The sequence below is a fragment of the Rhineura floridana genome, chromosome 3 (assembly GCF_030035675.1).
Source record: "Rhineura floridana isolate rRhiFlo1 chromosome 3, rRhiFlo1.hap2, whole genome shotgun sequence".
Lineage (NCBI taxonomy): Eukaryota > Metazoa > Chordata > Lepidosauria > Squamata > Rhineuridae > Rhineura > Rhineura floridana.
The window spans coordinates 203584997-203607759 of record NC_084482.1 but is presented as its reverse complement, the minus strand read 5'-3'; the positions used below and the strand labels follow the sequence as shown (position 1 = coordinate 203607759).

The 22763-nt window shown below is 44.6% G+C and overlaps 1 protein-coding gene across 8 annotated transcripts in view; it reads left to right on the top strand.

Annotated features, from left to right (window-relative positions):
• The window catches only part of LOC133381204 (zinc finger protein 397-like), a 48799-nt gene that overhangs the window by 13209 nt on the left and 12827 nt on the right, over nt 1-22763 (top strand). For 2 of the 8 annotated variants that reach the window (XM_061619924.1, XM_061619926.1), the window contains exons 7-9: nt 9012-9197; nt 11614-11730; nt 20283-20399. The exons of 1 other annotated variant lie outside the window; for it this stretch is intronic. In XM_061619924.1, the coding sequence (XP_061475908.1) occupies nt 9012-9197; nt 11614-11730; nt 20283-20399 (420 nt within the window). The remainder of the gene's footprint in view (nt 1-9011; nt 9198-11613; nt 11731-20282; nt 20400-22763) is intronic. 5 more of the 8 variants (XM_061619927.1, XM_061619932.1, XM_061619929.1 and 2 more) reach the window with 5 other exon arrangements.

The window sequence follows — 22763 nt, the reverse complement described above, 5'->3', positions numbered from 1 at the left end:
ACCAAAATGGAGACAATAGTCAAGAAATCAGAAGAAGACTAGGACTGGGGAGGGCAGCTGTGAGAGAACTAGAAAAGGTCCTCAAATGCAAAGATGTATCACTGAACACTAAAGTCAGGATCATTCAGACCATGGTATTTCCGATCTCTATGTATGGATGTGAAAGTTGGACAGTGAAAAAAGCAGGTAAGAGAAAAATCAACTCATTTGAAATGTGGTGTTGGAGGAGAGCTTTGTGCATACCATGGACTGCGAAAAAGACAAATAATTGGGAGTTGGAACAAATTAAACCAGAACTGTCACTAGAAGCTAAAACGATGAAACTGAGGTTATCATACTTTGGACACATGATGAGAAGACATGATTCACTAGAAAAGACCATAACGCTGGGAAAAACAGCAGGGAGTAGAAAAAGAGGAAGGCCAACCAAGAGTTGACTTGATTCCATAAAGGAAGCCACAGACCCGAACTTACAAGATGTGAACAGGGTGGTTCATGACAGATGCTCTTGGAGGTCATAGGGTTGCCATAAGTCATAATTAACTTGAAGGCACATAACAACAAGAGAAGAAACTTTGAGAGGAAGGAATCTGAGTGCATAGGAAGCTACTTTATACTGAGTCAAACCATTGATCTGTCTGGCTCAAGAGTGCCTGCACTGACTGGCAGCGGCTCTCCAGGGTTTCAGCCAGGGACTCTCTCTCAGACCTACCTGGAGATGTCAGGGATCGAACCTGAGGCCTTCTGTATTGACCCTTTTGGCCACCTGCTGCTTCACCACTCCAGACCCCCCCCCTTCCCCACATGTGTTTTGGGTTCCCTGGCCCTTTTGGACTCCCTGCGTTTGCCCCAACAAGACGCCCAAGGGCATCTTTAACTGACGTCGAACACATGAGAAACGTGTGCAAATGCCCGTGGGAAAGGAGACTGGAGGGTGCCTGAGCCAAGACGGGTGCCACCCATTGCTCCATGGCCCGCTGGGCTTCGGCTTCACAGAAGGCTCGTGGCGACTGCTCTGTGATGTGCACCGCGGTAGAAAAAGCGTTGGAGGAATGTGAAAGGAAGGCTATGGATAAGCTGCAGGGCTACTTGCATGACAGGCGCTTGGAGCTCAAGGACCAGCCCTCCAGCCAGACTGGGGGTTCTGAGGGATATCTGGCCCATAGTGTGCAAGAGCCACACGGCTACCTTCCCCCTCCTGCCTGTCCATGATCCCCCCCCTTCAAGGGCCCTCCCCTTTGTCCCAGCAAGGGAAGCCCTGAGAGTCTAGAGTTTCTGCAGGTCTCTGTGGAGTCATCCAAGAATCTAGGGCCCCCTTCCCAGGGGCAGAAGAGTCAACGCACTACATCGCAGAGGAGCACAGATTTAAAAAGACAGCACACTCTGCCAGAATGTTTTCTGAATTACCTTCCTTTTGTAATTTTTGTTTTGTTTTGTTCCGTAGACTGGCTCGTTTATAGGACATTCCCTTCAGTGTTGTTGCATTTGACTTTTTAACATTACAGTTGATTTCCTTGGCAGTTGTTGGGATTTAGTGCTGTGTGCTTTATACGAAACCTTCTAATAGAAAACCTTAAAAAAAAGATGCTTAATAAAGAACCAATTAAAACCTTTGTTTCAGCTTCTTTTCCCTGTTTGTGTGGCTGGCGTTGTTGGTGAGGATTGTGAGTGGGCGTCTTTGGTGTCTTGTATAGCTTGAGCTGCCTTTTGGGGTGAGGGAGCCCCTGTGTCTGTGAACTGGAGTTATTGAGGCCACTTTCGTGGACCTAGGCCAGGAGTCGCCAACCTTTTTAGGCCAATGGGCACATTTGAAATGTTGAGAAAATGCTGTGGGTGCCAGTCACAAAATGGCTGCCATGGAGTGTGTGGCATGACACAGAATGGCCATTGTGGTGGTGTGGTATAACACAAAATGGCTGCCAGATATAGAAGAATGTGTCTGCTTAGCTCCAACCTTCCCCTCTTCAGTTTCTCTTCATTATCAAAAATCTATGCTCAAGGCCACACTAGGGCCTCTCCGCAAAGGGAGTCAAAACATCAACCGGCCTCTACACAGATGTCACAAAAAGCTTGGTTCTAGGCTTGCTCCTGCAGGGTATGGCAGGAGACAAGATGATCAAATTAGCCATTTCATCTCAGACGTGTGATACCTCTACAATGATCACAACAGTTTTGTTTTCGGCACCCAGTTTTAAAACAAATCAGCAAAGGTTTCCCAATGCTAGCTAGGTGATGGCTTGTTGAAAGCCCCAAATAACTCGGGGCATGGGTATTTGAGGGACCACCTTGCCCTGTCAGTGTTCCCATCTGCATGATGCATTTGAAGCAGAATTCCCTGAGAAGAGAGATTGATGGTTAAAACCACTCTGCAAATTGTAGCTCTGTGAGAGGAATAGAGGATCTCTCCTAACAACTCTCAACACGCTTCACAAACTACAGCTCCCAGGATTCTTTGGGGGATGTCAGGACTGTTTAAAGACTGTAGTATGATACTAAATGTACAATGGAGATGCAGCCGGTATCCCCTTGTGCACATGCTCAGAATCTGAGACCCTGCTTTGGGTGTTGCTTGCCAGTTGAAATTCGGCAGAGCCTTCTCAGTGGTGGCACCAGCTTTATGGAATGTCCGCCATGATGGCCTGCTGCACATTGGGCAATGTGCAGCAGCTGTAAAAAATGCCATGGTAGGAATCATTAGGAAAAGGATTGAAAGTAAAACACTTAATGCTAATATGCAGTTCTGGTCGCCTCGCTTCAAAAAAGATATTGTAGAGCTGGGAAAGGTTCTGAAAAGGGCAACCAGAATGATGAAGGGGATGGAGCAACTCCCCTGTGAGGAAAGGCTGCAGCATTAGAGAAAAAGAGAGTAAGTGGGGAGGACGTGAGGGAAGTTTATAAAATTATGCATGGTGTGAAGTAAATGGATATGAATGAGTTTTTCATCTTCTCTTATAACACTAAACCTGGGGACAACCAATGAAGCTGAGTGGCGAGAAATTAATGACACAAAAGAAAGTCCTTCTTCACACAGCATGTAGTTAAACTATGGAACTGGCTCCCACAAGGTGTAGTGATGGCCACCAACTTGGATGGCTTGAAAGGAGGATGAAACGCATTCATGGAGTATGAAGAATATCTTTTGCCTCCACTGTCGGCAGCTGTCCACCTCTGAATGCTGGCTGCTGGGAGGAAGCAGGTGGGGAGAGTGCAAATTTGGCTTTTCCAAAAGGCTTTTAGGATGGCTGAGATGGTTTCTGCCTGGATATTTTTTTGTGTCTGCGTTGCTTCATGTTAGTAGCTATTTCTCTCTCTCTCTCTCTCTCTTGATTTTGTATTATTTATCTGTATTCTTAAACTTGTCTTACAAGCAATCCAAAATAAAGAAAGCATGTCTATCCCTTTGGGACAGCCACCCTGCAAGGCTAAAAGCACGGCAGTCTTGGGAACACTTCCCTTGGCGTAAGACCTGTTTGAACACAGTGAGATTTATTTCTGAATAAAACAGGCATTATCAGACATGTGGAGCCCATGGCCCTTGAGATGTTGTTGGACCCCCACGGCCACTGGTCTGGGATGATGGGAGCTGTAGTCCAACAACTTGAGGAGGTCCCCATTCTGAAGTCGTAATCCGGAGGGGGGGGTGTTTACAGCATCAAATGCTTCACTTTCCCCTCCTCTTAACTCTCCACCCTCAGCAAGCATGCATAATCACATTGTAGTCGTGTGTACCTCAGACCTTTCATCCACTTCCATCTCACACCACTGCTGTGATAAATTAGTGCCTCCTCTTGCAGGGTACATGGCGAGCAGTTTAAGATTTGGAGTCTCTGGGAGACAATGGGAGGACTGTGCATGAAGACGAAAGCCTTAAGTCAGGAGCAAGGATGGGCCACTGACCGTGTCACATTTCCGGTGCATTCAGTGAGAGTTTTGTTTGTCAATTATTACATCTATATCCCACCTTTCCTCCGAGCAACTCATGGCCAAATGGGGATTTGAACTCTCGTCTCCCAGGTCCTGCACCAGCACTCTTTAACTGCTGTACCACACTGGCTGAAGATGGTGGCAGCATGTTGTAGGGCAGGGCTGGGCAACCTGCAATTCTAGGGCAATCCTCGCCCAGATTTCAAATCCAGCTGGTTCAGAGCTCTGGCAAGAGTGATCCAACCCCTCTCCCAGCAGCCCACTGAGCAGGAAGGGGCGTGGCCCTGCCCACTATTGGCTTGTAGCCCCCGACAGATTATCCCCAAAGAGGTTTATGGCCCTCGGCAGGGAAGAAAAGGTTGCCCAGCCCTGTGTAGGGAGAACTCTGAAGTTCAGAGAGGCCTGGGCATCTTCCAGCTTTTGAGGTCTCTCTAGCCATAATAAAATGTTGACACATTAAAACAAAATAAGCCATCAAAATGGTTTGTTTATATGTAATCGGCTGAACTGAGAGGGCATGTTCATCACAGTCTAAACTTGCACCATCAGCACCGATATTTGTTTAATAATGATTTAGGAACATTTTTACTCTTTTAATATGACAAAATCTAAACTGATATAACAATAAATGCATGTCATTTACCAAATCGTATCTCTGGTTTGCTTAAATATGAAGCTCTAAGCTGAGAGGGTGTGTCACATTTTGGTTCAATGTGCATAAAAACAAGTTGTGAAACTTATCGAATGCCCCCCCAAATTAACAAATGTTGTAATTTGCCCCCCCCCCCGTGATTGGCGTGGAGATAGTGTCGGTGTGGTTCCTCGGCCGGAGGAGGGGCAGGGCAAGACAGCCCAGGACGGGTACTGTTCAGTGGTGGGAGTGGGAGAGAGTGAAATGACAGGTACATTGGCCAATGAAGCATCGGCAGCATTCCCACTGGCCGCCTGACTCCTGCATCGGTTGTGGGGTTTTACCGGTGAAACTTTCACGCTACATAGGGAGCTAGATGGAGAAATCGTTTGCTTTTAAGTCCTTCAGTGCAAGGCGGGCAGAAAGGTAGATCGCTGGGGGTGTCTTCCGGTAGATCAGTGAGGATTTCTGACCTCCAATTGTACAACAATGGCAACAACAAAATAACCCCCTTCTGCCTCCAAATTAGACTGCAGCAATGAGGAAACCTGGGATAGCCAGGTGTGTGTGTATGTGTAAAAGCTGTGATTGCAGCTCAGTTCTGGTACTCGGCAGCTATTTGGAGGCACCCTGTTTTTTTTTAGTGTATGTCTTTTGCACCTGGCTCCAGTTGGTGGATCACAAGGCTCTAGTAAAACACGAAGTAGACCCACCAGCCTGAAGCTCCCCTGAATTCCTGCACCTGTGCAATTCTGGATTGCATCATAGTTTCAGCTGCTGATCAAGGCTTGGTGGCTGTTGGTAGCTAAATGAGGGGAAAGGATTCAGCCGGCCAAGTTTTCCCTGTTGTGGGAGCTGCAACCGGTGAGATTTCTGCTTTCACCCAAAAGTTCCCTTCTTTATTTGATTGCTTTTCTGAATTGCTCTCTATAAAATGGCTTGAAGCGATTTCATAGTAAAAGCATAATCGATAAAAATAGTTCCATCTGTAAAATCAATTAAAAAGAGTTGTATATATTAAAACAATCTCGAATCTGATACAGACTGGGATAAAGATATCTACTTAAAAGGCTTGTTGAAAAAGGAAGATCTTCAATTGGCACTGAAAATAAAGATGGTGCTTGTCTAATATGCAATGGGAGGGAGTTCCAAAGGGTAGATGTGGCCTATACCGTATGGAATGAACCTCCTGATGAGATGGTGGCCACATCTGCGGATTTATTTAAAGCACTAGTATACTATTTAAAACAGTCACTGCTTCTCCCAAAGCATCCTGGGAACTGTAGATTGTAAAGAGTGCTGAGAGTTGTTATGAGACCCCCTATTCCCGTCACAGAACTGCAATTCCCAGAGGAAGAGGGACTGATTGTTAAACCACTCTGGGAATTGTAGCTCTGTGGGGGGGTAGGGGGTCTCCTAACAGTCACAAGGTGGAGAATGCTCAGAGTGGCAAAAATGAGGCAGAGGAGACACTGAGGACAGCATCATACATCAGCCAAGCTGAGATGTCCGAGGAAGGAGGTGAGTCCAACAGGGAGTAGGCAAAGGCATCTCTAAAAGCTCAGAATGATTCCAGTCAGTTCTCAGGGGTTCTGGGAGTGTCTTGTAGCAATATATACACAGTGAAAATGCAGAAAAAGCCCTCATATTCCAAATGCGGTAGAAAGTACCGCTACAAATCATGATTTATTACAAAACATGCTGGAGAGGACCAGTTGGAATGTCCCACAGTGGAGGGAAACTTCCGGCAAAATTCAGAGTATCAGAGAAGACGTGTAGGAGGAAACATTGTACCAGTGCTCCTAAGTGTGGGGAGAGCTTGCATCGGACAGCTGATCTGTTTCAGACATCGGAGCAGTCACACAGGACAGGAATCTTATGGTTTGCGCTGAGTGTGGGAAAACTCTTTATACAGAGATCATATTTGATGATGCCGTTGAGAACGTGTGCAGGAGACACTGTTCCGTGTGGGGGAGAAACATTTTTCAGAAGAATCGGCTGCCCAGAGATCCGAGATCTCCAAGAACTCATGGAAAACGGAGAAGATGGGAATGCCCTGAGCGTGGGAACAACTTTGGCGACAAAGATGCACTGCTTACTCACTGGAGAATCCACAAAGATTAGCAGAGGCTAATAGTTGGACGGTCCCATTTTAATTGCACCATTGCCAGGCAGATATAATGATCAGACACCAGTGAACTCTCCGTGAGCAGAGACATAAGGACGTAGGAAGGTGTCTTCTACTGAGTCAGACCATTGGTCCATTTAGCACAGTGTTGTCTACACTGACTGGTAGCGGCTCTCCAGAGTCTCAGGCAGGGGTTTCTCTCCCAGCCCTAACCAGGAGATCCCAGGGACTCATCCTGGGGCCTTTTGCTTGCAAAGGAGGGGCTCTACTACTGAGCTATGGCCCTTGCCCTACAAAAGCTGGATTAGGGGCTCCTGGCCTTAGGAGTCATTGGAAAGTGACTTAAATGGAGTCAGAGCATGAGTTTGTTTAGCTCAGTGTTGTCTCTATACTGACTGGCAGAGGCTCTCCAGAGCTTCTGACTGGGCCTCTCCCGACCCTAACTTGGAGATGCATTGAACCTGAGACCTTCTACATGCAAAGCAGATGCTCTGATGCTGAGCAATGGCTCTTCCCCAAGACCTTCACCAATACTACGAAAAATGTGGTGATTAAACATCAGAGCATCTATGTTCACCTTGTCAACATCTTCCGGTAAGGTGCTTTCAGAAGTGAGGGAGGAGCGGTGGGCAAGTCCCTTAATGCTGAGCACATCCACCCACCTGCTAGTAGGGGCCTCTCTGTAGAATCTTTTACAGCCTTTGTCCATACATTGTTGTTATTTTTATTTATTTATTTGTCATTTTTCTCACACAAGTGACTCAAAGCGGCTTACGTTCAAACCAGTTAAAACGTAAAACGCACCAATACGTTAATGTCATTTAAAAACAAAACACAATCAAAACCCTAAAACACCCACCAAAACAAATAAGGGACAGGTCTACAGGTCCCGTCCCACTAAAAGAGGGTACCACTAGCTGAGACTCCACCCATGAAGGGCCAGAGCCTGGGTAAAGAGGAACGTCTTTGCCTGGGGCCTAAAAAGAGTTAGATAAAATGTCATCATTTAAATGGGCAACTGGGAGGCCACTGGGAGGCCAGTTGTCATCCCCCACCACTCTAATATGGCATGGGTACTTCGAGAGTGCCAAATTCTACATAAAAACCTTGAAAAAACCAACAAATGCCATCTTGTCAATAACGTGTAGATTGGTTCGGGCTGCAATCTTAGGCATGCTTGGAAAAAGTATCTGCTGGCCTTAGTGGGTTTTTTTTACGAGCCAACTTACTTAATATGAAAACATTGTTCCTCTCATAAGAGCCCGTCTGCTTCAGCACCCTTTTTCCCACAGTGGCCAGCCGGATGCCTTTGTGAAGCCCACAAGCAGGACATGAGCACAACAGTCCTCTCCTCGTAATTCTCTGCAACTGGTGTTCAGAGGTTCGCCGTCTCTGATCCTAGAGTTGGTGTACCACCTTCTGAGGTATCCCTTATAACTACTACCCACTGATAGCTTTATACTGCATGAATTTTCCAATCTCCTTTAAAAGCTGCCTAAGTTGGTGGCCATCAACACATCTTGCGGTAGTGAAATTCCACAGCTTAACTGAAGCTATGAAGAAGTGCTTTCTTTTGTCTGTCACGAATCGTCCCAACATTCAGCTTCATTGGATGTCCACAAGTTTTAGTGTTATGAGAGAGGGAGAACATTCTCTGTCCTCTTTCTCCCTGCAGTACATACATTTATACACCTTTATCATGTCCCCCTTAGGTATCCTTTTTTCTTAACTAAAAATCCGCAGCATAAGAAGACTCTTGCTGGATTAAGCCCTTGCCATCTGTGCCAGCGTCCTGCTCTCGCAGTGGCCAACCTGAAGCCTCTGGGAAGCCCACAAACAGGTCCTGAGCACAATAGCACTCTCCCCTCCTGCAGTTTCCAGGCAAAGATATTCCGAGGCATCCTGCCTCCGACAGTGGAGGGCAAATATAGCCACCAAGATTAGTAGTCATTGATAGACTTAACTTCCTTTGAACCTGTCTAATCTTCTCTACCATCACTACCTCTGATGGAAGCGAATTCCTTAGTGTATGTGCTGTGTGAAGAAGTCCTTTCTTTTGTCCTGAATCTTCCAACATTCAACTTCCTCGCAGGGAAGTTGCCACAGCCCCTTAATCATTTTACTGACCCTTTTCTGCACTTTTTCCAGCTTGAAGTATCCTCATTGATTCAGGTGCAGCAAGCAGATCCGTATATAGTACTCCAAGTGGGGCACCCTGTAGATTTGTATAAAAGGCATTATGGTACTGGTCTTCTGCCAGGAAAAGAGGTTGCAGGCATCCAGAGGTGAGCAGAGTAGGGACCAAATTCTTCTCTCTTCTCTCTCCAGGTGATGAGAAGGGACGAAACATCAAGATAGAGTATTCTCAGCAGGGAGAGACTGGCCTAGAGGAAACATGTGGGACATCAGCTGAAATATCCCAGGGGAACATTAGCCTGACAGCTGAAAATCGTGGGCAAAGATACAAGGCCAAGTTCATGAAGGACCAGAATGAATGTGGTGAGCCTGCAAAAGGTCTGTCAGCGGCCGTTGACCAAACATCCGCAGTAAACATATGGGGCAAAATGCCTTTGTTATCCAAGTATGATAAAAAGCACCTCTACAAATCAGGATTCCTTATGAAACCTACCCGAGAAGACTGTTATGAATGTCCTATGGGGTGGGGAAACTTTCTGCAAAAATCCTGTCTTGATAAACATCTGAGAATCCAAATAGGACAGAAACCCAACGAATGCCCTGAGTGTGGGAAAAGCTTTGGTCGGAGAGGAAGCTTGAGGAGACATCAGAGAATACATACTGGAGAAAAACCGTACAAATGTCCCGGTTGTGGGAAATGCTTCAGACAAAGTGGCCATTTGTTGAGACATCAGAGAATACATGCCAAAGAGCAATTCGTATAAATCCACCATGACTGGGATTTTTGTGGGGTATAAAGGTATAAATGCAGGAAAGAGACGTTATGAAAGTCCTGAGCTTCAGTGAGAGTTTTTATTAATGGAACAGCAGAGCATCCATACTGCAGAGCAACCGTAGGCATTTTCATGGTGTGGGACAATGTTTCTTTTGGAGCTGTCCTTTGATGAAACCATTAGCCAACCTGTATAGGAGAGAGACCCCACAAATGCCCCGAGTGCAGGAGACATTTCTCTTGGTGTGATACTTTAAAAGGTAAAGGTGTCCCCGCACTTGTAGTGCGAGTCGTTTCCGACTCTTAGGGTGACGTCTTGCGACATTTATGAGGCAGACCGTATATATGGGGTGGGATTGCCAGTTCCTTCCCCGGCCTTTCTTTACCCCCCAGCGTATGCCGGGTACTCATTTTACCGACCACGGATGGATGGAAGGCTGAGTGGACCTCAACCCCTTTTACCGGAGATTCGACTTCCTCCTTCTGTTGGAATCGAACTCCGGCCGTGAGCAGAGCTTTTGGCTGCGTTACCGCTGCTTACCACTCTTAGCTGTTATTTATTTATTTATTATTAGTTTTCTATCCCGCCCTTTCTCCCAGTAGGAGCCCAGGGCGGTTGTGAAGATGTAAAGCCCCTCTCTGGCAACTGTTTCTCAAAACAGTAAGAGACATTCACGTGCAAAACATATAACGCACGTAAAAATCAGACAAACTGAGGCAACTCATGAGAAGGCCTTGCTCACTGGAAGCACCCTTCTGATTGTAAAATGTTTCCCTCTTGGCTCCTCTCCTCCCCTGCCCTGGGAGCTGAACCTACCAGGCTACCGTATAGAAAACCCTACCAGTTATCCTTTTAGCATACAGTTGTCACTCTGCTTGTGGCAATAGCTCTTCAGAATCTCACCCAACCATCCTGCCTGAGATGCTTGAACTCTAAAGCTCAGAGGGTCAATCCGGGTTCTTCTCAAAGCATGTGCTCTGTCACTGAGTTATGACCCCCCCCCCAATAAAGAGAGCCTACTGGATCAGCCCAGTGGCCCATCATAGTCCAACATCTTGTTCTCACAATGGCCAACCAGATGCCCCAATGGAGAGCCAACAAGCAGGACCTGAGTGTAAGAGCACTTTCCCCTTCTGTGGCTTCCAGCAACTGGTATTTGGAAGCACACTTCCTCTGACTTTATAGCAGAGATGCAGAATCTGTGGCCCTCTGGAAGTTGTTGGGCTACAGCTCCCATTATTCCTGACCATTGGCCATGCTTGGCTGGAGCTGATGGGAGTTGTAGTCCAACAAAGTCTGGAGGGCTACAGGTCAGCAGCATAGTCACAAAATCTTTAATCCTAATTTGACCAGTTATTGTTACGTGTGAATGTAGCTTATTGCTTGATTCGTGTATTTTGCGTATCTCACCCAGTTGGGGATGGAACTTGGGTTGTTGCCTTCTGTAGAAGTTTGGCTTTCGTTATTTCTCTCAGAATACTCATAGCCACGGAATGTAAAGAGAAGGATGTTGTGGGATCACAGAAGCCTTCACGACATTTGAGGACCCAGCATTTGACATAAAAAGCTTCCGTCACTATAATTTTATTGTGTTTGGCATGCAGTGGAAGGATTGTCATAGTCTATGCAGAGATAAATTGTGCAGCCATCAAAGTTCAGGGCTGCAGCGTTGTACAAGTTTAGCACGTTTATGTTTTTCTGCCTATTTTTTTTTTAGTATTTTGCATCAAATCTAATCTGGTCTTGCAGTGCGAGGAGTTATGCAGGGCATTGAAGCCTCACCCAGTCACTGGAGATCCTCATCAATGAAACCGTTTGGCTGCTGAATGTAAAGATAAGGGAGTTGTGGGATATTATCATAGAGGCAGGAAAAAAGGAGGAGTTTTAGCAGCAGCAGCAGCATAACTTGGCTGGAGAAGGAGAGAGGGCAGGAGGAAAAACTAGCAAGAAGGAGGTTGCAGGTATCAAGGAAGGAGGTGACAAGGACATAGATCCAAAAAATCCTCTCTCTTTGTCTTCAGGTGATGAGAAGAGGAGTCGAATCAAGGTGGACACCTCCCAGCAGGGAGAGATTGGGACAACAACAGAGTTATTCCAATGGACCATTCCTGTGACAGCAGCAATTCGTGGGCAGAGATGTGAGTCCTTTGTGGAACTGGAGAAGGAACCAGTGATGGGAGAGAATGGATCCAGAGAGCTTTTAGAAAGTCTTGCAGATGCCGATCACAAAACACCCACACTGCACTCGAGGGCAGAAAAGTCCTTTGTTTCCAAATATAGTAGAAGGTACCACTGCAGCATAGGACTTATGGCTTATAATGGAGAGGACCACTCTGAATATGTGAGGCAGGAGGGAAGCATCCAGCAAAACCCCTTCCAATCCTGCTATCAGAGAATCCAAATGGGGGAGAAACCTTTTGAATGTCCTGATTATGGGAAATGCTTAAGACAGAGAGAAAATCTTGTGAGACATCAGAGAATGCACACCGGAGAGAAATCGTATGACAGTTCCGAGGGTGGGATTACTTTCCATCAAAGAGAGAATGTACAGAGACTTGTTCGTGCAGGAAAGAGACATTATGAATGTCCTGAATGTGAGAAAAGTTTCCTTAGTAGAGGAACCTTAATCAGGCATGTGAGGATCCATACCGGAGAGAGACCGTTTGAATGTTCTCAGTGTGGCCAGTTCTTCAGTCAGAGAGCTCATTTGATGAGGCATGAAAGAATCCACACAGGAGAGAAGCCACACACATGCTCCGAGTGTGGGAGAAGCTTTTCTCGGAGTGACAGTTTGATAGATCATCAAAGGAAACATTTCTGTGAGAAACCTTTCAAATGCCCTGTGTGTGGAAAAAGCTTTAGTCAAAAATGCACCCTGGCTAAGCATCAGAGAATCCATGCCACCGAGGTTGTACTCTGAGAACATGTGCAGAGTTCTGCTTGCAGATGGAACTTCCTCTCCTCTCCCCACACACCCTCAATCTTCTCCGGAGGGCCCCCCAACCATCTGGAACAGATTTTGAAGGCACATGGGGGGGGCTGCAGGGGAGAGGAGGGGAAAGTTCTGTTGTGCAACTGGAAGTATGCTGCACTAACAGAACAGCAATCTTGGATATGACCCTATGGGGTTGTCGCAAATTGTAGTCCTACTCAGAGCAGACCCACTGAAATTAATAAACATGACTAACTTAGATCAATTATTTTCAGTGGGTTTACTCTAAGAAAAACTTAGTTGGTGCACTCTCTCACATAAACAAAGGAATTAAATTCTCATTTGAAGTCCTCACTGCTCAGGGAGGTGGAAAGCATATATAATATTTCCTGAGAAGTTGGTTCCCAGTGAACTCTGCAGGACAAGAGTTAAACATGTTTTGGATGGCGCTATAAAACAAATTACCCATCCATTGTTCTGCCATGGCTGTTTTCTCTTCCTGGCCTCAGTATTCCTGTCCTGGGAGCAGACACAACAAAGCTGTTTTCTACAAAGTCCTACAAGTGATCCCTTTAACCCAGCGATTGCGTATTCTGTCTCTTGCCAGCAGCTGTCCAAGATCTCAGGCTGATGTGTTTTGTCAGGCATCCTCCCCGGGCTGTTCTGCATGCAGAGTTATGACTCTAAACCAGGGGTGGCCAACTCAACACTCATGGGTGCCTATGTGCCACCAGTATCTCCTGTGGCGCCTGTGATATTTGCTAATATCCCCTCAAAATCCTCAGTGCATGAGAGGCTGTTTGTTCTTCCTGCTCAGATCTTGTTTGCACTGGCTTGACCTGTCTGGCATGGAACACGCGTCCTTAAACGTACCTCCATTTCATGGGATGCCAGGACTAGACATCCGCCCTTCCTTCAATTCTGAACAGAGAAAGGTATAAAGACCTTCACTTTTTGAGCGAGTCCGGTAGTGGCTGATGTAGGTGCTTTTTTTTCCATTGAAGGGTGGGCATGTCTCTTTTTCAGGTCTTTTAGATGTGGCATGACCCTCCGTGGCTTTTAGAAGGTCTTGCAGCTGCCAGTAGCAAAACCTCCACACGGCACTTCAGGGCAGAAAATCCCATAATCTCTAAATATGGTAAAAGATCCCACTTCAAGACCAAGGCTTGTTATGAAATAATACTAGAAAGGAACACTCTGAAGGGAGGAAACATCCAACAAAAAACAAGAGCTTTGAAACGTCTGAATGTCCCAGGTGCAGAAAATGCTTCAGGCAGGGACCAAATGTGACGAGGCACCAGTGAATGCATACTGGAAATAATCCATACACACATCCTGAAGGAAGAATTTTCTCTCGGCATGACAGTTGGATTGACCATCAAAGAAAACATGTCCATGAGAAACCTTTGGAATGCCCTGTGTGTATCAGTTAAGAAATTGCATTGTTTAAGGAACTAGTGGGCAAACCTGCTTGTACTCACCACTGAATAAATATTATAAATGTAAATGTACTGCCTTCAAGTCGATGCCGACTTATGGCGACCCTGTAAATAGGGTTTTCATGAGGCTGAGAGGCAGTGACTGGCCCAAGGTCACCCAGCGAGCTTCATGGCTGTGTGGGGATTTGAACCCTGGTCTCCCAGGTCATAGTCCAACACCTTAACCACTGCACCACACTGGCTGTCATGAATAAATATTATATAGTCACTGAAAGTCTCCAGTATGCACTCTCATTTCCAAAAAGGAAGTACCATTATTTGTTATTGCCCTTGAAGTACTCGCCACTCAGGGAGGTAGGGAACGTATAATAATATTTGCTAGGAAGTAAGTTCTCATTCAGTTCTGTGGGACTTCTGTTCCTAGGAGCTGAACCTACCAGGCTGCCTTGTGCAAAGTGCTATCCTTGATCCCTTTAGTACACAGTTGTCACTCTGCCCCTGACATCACCTCTCCTACGTTTTCAGGCAAGTGTTTTTGTTAGACATCTGACCTCAGCTCGTCTGCATGCAAAACATGTGTTCCCCCACTAAATTATATTTTCCCTCTAAGCACAGAGGGAAAAATACTGCTACGTCGCAGGATTTGTCATAAATACATGGGAAGTCCTCCACATGTGGTGTGGGATTTCCAGGATTGCGCCTCTTCTGGTCCCTCAAACCTTGAAGACAGAGTACCCATACATGAGAAAAATCTCACAAATGTGTGAGGGGAAATCTTCAACAGAGTATGACCAAGCATCAGTGAAATTACATATGGTCAACTTCTTCATTGGAGAGAGAAACCATAGACATATCTGTTCACCCCAGCCCAGCCCCTTGAAGATGTCAGAGAATCCGTACAGGAGAGAAATCTCACAAATATCCTGAGTGTGTGAAAAACATTTCTTTCATAGATTGTAGCTGCAGATCAGAGAATCTATATAGCCTGTCTACCTTATAAATAGTTAGCTTAATAGATTAATTAAGCATAACTGGAGATAAATATTTGCATGTTCTTAGTCTGAGAATTGCTTCAGTCAAAAAAACCAAATGAAACAGAATTCATACAGAAGACAGCCCACATAAAAATGCCCTGAGCATGGGAGCAACTTCTCTCGGAGAGATGTGTGTATGTGACATAAAAACAAAAGACGAGCCCTCCTAGATCAGATCAAAGACCTATCCAGTCCCGCAGGGAAATTATGAATGTATTAAAAGAGGGAAAGTGTCAAAGCGCTCCTTAAGAGGAAATAAACTGGCTTAGACATGTCTATCAGAAAGGGTTCTCATTCAACATAATGGGACTTATATACAAGCAAACATGTTGGAGATCAAAACGTTTTAAGCCACAGGTGAGGAACGTGTGGCTATCCAGGTAATGCTGGATTCCAGGTCTGATCAGCCTTATCCAGCATGGCCCCCAGTCAGGAATGAGGGTAATCCAACAACATAGACAACTAGTTTGCTTCAGGGACCACCTTACCTCATGTGGCCCCTCAACAGCTTTGATCTGTGGAACTGGCACTGTTGCAGGTGCCACATAATACGCATTCTGCACTTGTAAGAAATGGCTCTTTTAATGTGGTGGTACCTACACTTTGGAACTCCCTGCCTATTGACACCAGACAAGTGTCTTTGCTGTCCTCTTTTCAACCCCTACTTAAAACATTTCTGTTTAGCCAAACCTATCCAGACATGTAGACATTGATGTGTTTTAATCTCTTTTTAGTTTACTGCTGTTCTAATTGTTTTTAAATTTTATTAATTACTTGTTTCTTAGTGTTTTTATTGTTAATGTTTATGTTTCTTGTAAACTGCCTAGAGGTTTTGTGTGGGTTTTTTTTTACAATCAAGCAGTATAGAAATTTTGCAAAATAAACGAACGTCTGGAGGTCCACAGGTTCCCCAGCCCTGTTTTAAACCCATTGTTCCTAGCAGTGATGCATCCCCGAGCTCCGAGAATTGCTTGGTTTTGAGGGTGCTGAAACTCCTTGAGGTTTGTGGTTGCCTCACCAAAAAATAAAATTTAAAAATCCCCTGGGTTAAGTCTGAGTTATACCTTTGTCTCTTTAATAGGGAAGCCATGATGTGAGGAGTGAATGAGCCAGGATGTGAGGCGTGACAGACAGAATGAATGAGCCAGGATGTGAGGCATGACAGACAGAATGAATGAGCCAGGATGTGAGGCGTGACAAGACAGAATGAAAGCCAGCATGCCTGATCTTCTGCCCTTTACAAAACTGCTTTCCATTGCCAAGATTAACGGAAGTGTGGTCAGCAAAGGGAGCTCAGAAGGGTGGGGTGGGGTGGGGTGGTCTGGGAGAGGGTTTTCTCTGGCGGCCGCTAAATTGTGGAAAACCCTCCCTGCAAAGGTGCATCCAACATCTTCATTACATAGCTTCTGCCATACCCTGAATATGCACATTTTTACCCTGGCCTGTTGCAATTTATTGATTTCTTACATTTATATCCCGCCTTTCCTCCAAGGAGCTCAAGGTGGTGTACATGATTCTCCCCTCCCCATTTTATCCTCACAACAACCCTGTGAGGTAGCTTAGGCTGAGAGGCAGTGACTGGCCCAAGGCCCAATAAGTTTCATGACTCAGTGGGGATTCAAAGCCTGGTCTCCCAGGTCTCAGTCCAACACTCTAACCACGACACCACACTGGTTAAAGTATTTTTGTGGGACCCACTCTCTTCTGTTGTCCTTCACTTATCCTGTGCTTTTGTTTGGAGTTGTTTTACTTGTCTACATAATTGTATCAATGGCTTTACTTGTTTTTCATTGCATGATTATATCTTTGTAACCCACCTTGGGGGACCTTATCATTCAGGGTGGGTAAGAGATCCTAATAAATAAAAGTATCCAAAACAAAGCTAAAATGCACACATTTCCTTGAGACACGTACTTTGCATGTCTTGCACAATTCAGAGGAATTTGGGCTGTGATCTAGGCTTCTTTATTCATTCTGTTTTTGCCCTACTGAGCATAGTGGGGAAATAATCATGGAGACAGAGTCAGATCAAGAGTAAAATAAATTCTGAAACGTTCTTTAAAATCACAGCAGACCATCAATGGATATCAATATGTTCATAAAAACTAGGAAAATATAGCACAGAAAGAATAATATCTATATGAAATAGATGTACATAAATGCAAAAGGAAATAGTAAAATGATTGAAGGGTCAAGTTACATTCATTATTAAAGGGTTCATCTAATTCGTTCCATCTGTGCAAGGATTTCCACTGGTGCAGTGGATCTTCCCTCCCTTTCCTTCCAATCCTCTGTCCACCCCCAAGATCTGTTACGGAGGTTCCCCATCCCTCCAGAGTAGATTTGAATGGGCTCCTCAGTGAGGTCCACCTGGCACTTTTCATTGTTTTGGCGCCAGGTGAAGACAGCTCCCCCCCCCAAGACTTGTGATAACAAAGATGATGTTGTTTTGTTATTAGAGTGCTGCTAAAACTTCCTGTGGCTATATGGGTGGTTGTGGTTGGTCCTGTTTTATTGTTTGGTTTTTGTTGTATGATGTATTCATTTGTGTTTTTAACAGCATTGTAAGTGTAGCGCTGTGTGTAATTGTGTTGCTTAATTTCGTTTAAAAGCAGCACCACAGCAACAGAGTAACAGCAGATGTTGAAATGCGAGTGTGCCAGCGTGTGCATGCGTTTGCCTAAGAGAGCAGGCGTTTACCCTGCATCAGCATCACTGGAGACTTAGTAAAATAAGAAAAGCTACTTTATTGATAGAAATACATAGTAGATAGAAAAGGCATACCTAGTTCTAACTAACTAAGTTGGAGGCATAACGCCCAGGTGCGGGAGTCAGCCCCATGCTTGGAGAGAGCAGAGACAAAGGGATGTCTTCTCTTTCACGGACAGCCGGAGGACAAAGGAGTGGAAAGGGCAGAAGGAGAAGGGGCAGGTAAGATTCCCTAAAGGCGTCACAGTCTAGCGACAGAATGAAGTCAGTCAGAGCATCACAGGTAAAAGGTAAACAAAGCCTATCCATCTGGAGGACCCTAGCTCTATCTTCCCTCTGGAGCTTAAACAAAAGAACAAAACAGGAGTTGCTCTTGCCCCACTTCCAACAGTAAGTCGCTTGGAGACCTTCAGGTAACAAGCGACTAATAAAGTTAATAATGATATTGAGGGAGGGCACACAGAGAGAGGCAAGGTGGGAAAGTTCTGTTGATCAAGCAGGAATGCTTGCACTGATGGAACAAGTTGGTTGGGCGTTGCCAAAGTCTAAACATTATATAAAATAATGCTAAAAATACAGAAACCAAACCGGACAGTAAAATAGCAATTTCAGAATGGTGTAGCAGCAAATGCAAATGTTATTGCAATGCCAACATTGCCCTCCTAAACTCTATCCTGTCCTGTGCATGAGAAGCGTTCTCTAACCTGGTTTGCATGCTGCAGTAAGCCAGACTGTGGATTATGCAAGACTGTGTGGGCTTGTGGAGAGATGCTTGCAGCAGCTTTGCCTCCTCCCTGCTGCGCCTCATTGATCTAAGCCAAGCTTAAGCTCACTAACCACAAACTGTAGCCAAGGTTTGTGTTCGGCTACAGCTTATGGTTAACGAGAGGGCTTAGCCACAAGTCTTGGTTCAGATAACATGCTAAGTCAAACCAGCAATGGCAGGTGGCTCCATGTCAGTGGGGCAGTGGAATCCACCCCGGGTTTTAGTCTGAACTTTCAAGGAGCTGTCCAAGGTGCAGGACAGCTCTTTAAAAGTTTGGACTAAAACCCCGGGTGGATTCCACTGGCCCACTGACATGGAGCCACCCGTTGCCACTGAGTCAAACCTTGACTTAGCTGAGTGATGTGCAGCAATCAAAAGGGCCAGGGATGAGCGAAAGCAGCTGCAAGCACCACAAGGCCGCACATCCAGAGTCATTGGCTTACCGTGTGTTACGTGAACCCGCTGTACGTTCTGGCCGTTGTAACTACATGGCTATAAATCAAGAGCACTAGAAACATACCCATTCATCTAGCCGAGGAGTTCTAACATAGTCTTCACATAACATTCAAAAATAGATTATTTTTTTTAAAAAAGAATCCGTAAAAATCTAAAAATAGCAGTGGATTCTAAAAGAACAGAAATGTCGTGCTGAAAAGGAAATAAGGATTGTATTGGTTCAGTCTCCAAAGACTAAAAATAGCTCACATCAGGAGTGGGGGAGAGAACAGAATGTCAAAAAGGAGAGAAAACCAGAAGGCAGGCAATAGAATGAATGACCTCCAGCACCAGAGGAGATTGTGCAAGAGGAGAGAGAGGCGGGGTGGGAGGGCAGGGAAGCTGAGAAACCAATGTGAAATTTCTCTCCCATCTGTCACAAGAAAACCGCTTTGGCAAACATCTCAGGCTAGGTGCAAAGAGGTAAGAAAAACTGGAGTCTGGTGAAGTCAGGGGAAAAGAGCAGCAGTAGAAAAGGGAAGGAACGTAGTCCAGTGGCTGAGCATCCGCTTTGCATGCAGAAGGTCCCAGGTTCAATCCTCAATGGCATCTCCAGGCAGGGCTGGGAAAGACTCCCTGCTGGAAGCCCTGGAGACGGCTGCCAGTCCGAGTAGACAATGCTGAGGTAGGGGGACCAGTCGTCTGATTCAGTAGAAGGCAGCTTCCTTAGTATTCCTAAGTAAAGAACTAGCAGCTCAAGAATCTTCACCGGGCAGCATCCTATTAAAAATGACTAGGCAAGAAATGTTGAAACAAAAAGCTTTCTCTTCTCAGAGACAAATCCTCTTTTGATGCTTATTTTGGACAAGGAAGCATTGCCAGATGGCCTTATCTGGGGAAAGGATGTCAGGCTGCAACCTTTACAGTTCCATCTGCCAGCAGCTGCAGGGAGATCCTGGGCCTTGTTATTTTTTCATACTCTTGCCTTGTTTAATGGTCAAACTTGCGTTTTAAAACCCAAGGACGCACTCAGCTCTCAATTCCAAGCGGAAACAAAGAAAGAAATCACACACGCAATGGCACTTTGGAACTGCAGCTTTGGTTCAGAAGAAAATTCTGGCTTCAGTGGGCCTTCTTTCACCAGGATGCCAAAACCACTGTGGGTTAATACAAGCAGAATTTTGGCCATTCGTTATTTTGCTCAGAATACACAAAGTTCCAAATGTAAAGAGGTGTTATGTGGGATAATCATAGAGACACAAAATAAAAGATGCGGTTTAGCAGCAACATCCCAACTCATCTGGAGAAGGTGAGAGGGCAGGAATCTAAAGAGGCGACCAGATCATAGACAAAATTCCTCTTTCTGTCTCTTCAGGTGTTGAGAAGAGAAGTCGGATGAACATGGACACCTCTCAGCAGGGAGAGGTTGGTACGCTAACAGCATTATCCCAGTGGGCCCTTCGTGAGGCAGCAGCAATTCAGAAGCAGAGATGTGAGTCCAAAGGGCAAGAGGGGAAGAAATCAGTAATTGGAGAGGATAAACTTGGGGAGCTTTTAGCAGCTGCCTGTAGTGAAACCTCCACACTACACTCTAGGGCAGAAAATCCCAGAGTCTCCAAGTATGGTAGAAGGTATCCCTATAATGTAGGGCTTATAATGAGATATACTGGAGAGGACCGTTATGAGTGTCCATTGTGGGCTACAAATGCCCAGCAAAAAACAAACTACCAAGCAGGGGAGAAACTCTTTGAATGTCCTGGGTGTAGGAAATGCTTCAGGCAGAGAGAAAATATGTATTTATTTATTACATTTGTATACCGCCCCATAGCTGAAGCTCTCTGGGCGGTTTACAACAATTAAAACATTAAAAACAAATATACAAATTTAAAAACACATTTTAAAAAAAACAATTTAAAAACGCATGCTAAAATGCCTGGGAGAAGAGGAAAGTCTTAACCTGGCGCCGAAAAGATAACAGTGTTGGTGCCAGGCGCACCTCGTCTAACAAATCATTCCATAATTTGGGGGCCACCACTGAGAAGGCCCTCTCCCTTGTTGCTCTTAAGAGACATCAGAGACTACATGCTGGAGAGAAAACGTATAGATGCTCCGAGGGTGGGAAAACAATCCAACACAGAGAGAATTGGTTGAGACAGATACATCCAGGAAAGAGACTCTGTGAATGTCCTGAGTGTGGGAAAGGTTTCTGTACTAGAGGAACATTAATCAGGCATGTGAGGATCGATACTGGAGAGCGGCCGTTTGAATGTTCTCAGTGTGGCCAGTTCTTCCATCGGAGAGCTCATTTGAATGAGCATCAGAGAATCCACACAGGAGAGAAGCCGCACACATGCCCCGAGTGTGAGAGAAGCTTTTCTCAGAGTGATGAGTTGATCAGTCACCAGAGAATTCATGAGTGAGATAAATACGAATGCCCTGAGTGGAAAAAGCTTTAGCCACAAGGGCAGACTGGCTAACCATCAGAGAAGCCACCTAAGGCATTAACAATGGTGGAGAGCCCAACATTTGACATGAAAAGCTTCTGGAGTACATTAATTGTGTTTGGGACTCTGCATCAGAGCTATTGCAATACAGGTCTAAAAGAATATTGAAATTCAGCACCCTGATAATCAACATTCTGCACCATCCCAATGTTCAGTTCTGCAGCATGTATGCCTTTCACAAGTTAAGGAAACGTATATATTTTTGTCTTGTATTGCATGATTTACTCTTCCATTTTTTGTTATTTTGCACATTTTTTTTCTGGATTTGCTCAACATGGAGCTATGACAGGGCATCAAAGCCTCACCCCACTAGTTGGAGATCCTGTTCCACTAAAGTTTGGCTGCTAACCCCTTCAATTTCTGACATTTCTGCAGGCATAGTCAGGACAGCTTCAAGCATATCTTTGTACTCATAAGAGCTTGAATTTTTTTTTTTAATGAAAGTTGAAATTCTCAGGAAGTTGAATTATGTGTCCAATACCACCTCCAGTAGGAATGTATATGCTGGTGGAATCTCAGCAAATGCACAGAGCCCTGTAGATAAGCTGGCCTAGACTGCGATCCTAAGCATATTGTTAAGAATTTGTCTCTCTTTTTTTTTTTTTTTCAATAATTTTTATTCAGATTTTCATAAAACATACAAGACAAAATCATAAAACATTCAAAGACAAAAAACAAAATCAAAAATAGTTAAACAAAAAGAAAAAAAGAAAAGAAGAAAAAAAAAAAAAACAAAAATAAAAAATAAAGAGTAAAATATTGACTTCCCATTTGTCAAAGATCAAATCAGTTATAAGTCTATAATATATAGCAATCCTGTCTCTTAAGTCATATTATAAAATCACTTTCCTCCAGTAGTTATCTTACTTAATCATCAAATCTCATAAACATTACTTTATTCTTTCCACAAAAAGTCAAAGAGAGGTTTCAATTCTTTAAGAAATATATCTATCAATTTTTTTTTCCAGATAAGCATATCGATTAATCCATCTCATTACTAATTATGATAATCTTATTGTCATAACCATAGTCAAAATAAACATTTCAATTAATCCATCACATCAGAATCTGTTAGGTTCAGTAATTTCAGTAGCCATTGTTCTATTATCTCTATTAGTTCCATTTTCCATCTTCCATCTTCAGTAGTCTTGTTAAGTCCAGTAATTTCAATATCCAATCTTCCATTATCAGTATTCCATAATAATCTTGCTGTCAAAGCCATAGTCATATAATAAGAGTCTGATGGGAATTACCTCTATCCCAAATATTTTCTTGCCATCCATTCTGAATAAGTTGCTGAAATACTGCTGTAAAATCATATCTCTGTTCTTTTTTTCAAAATACACTGGGTC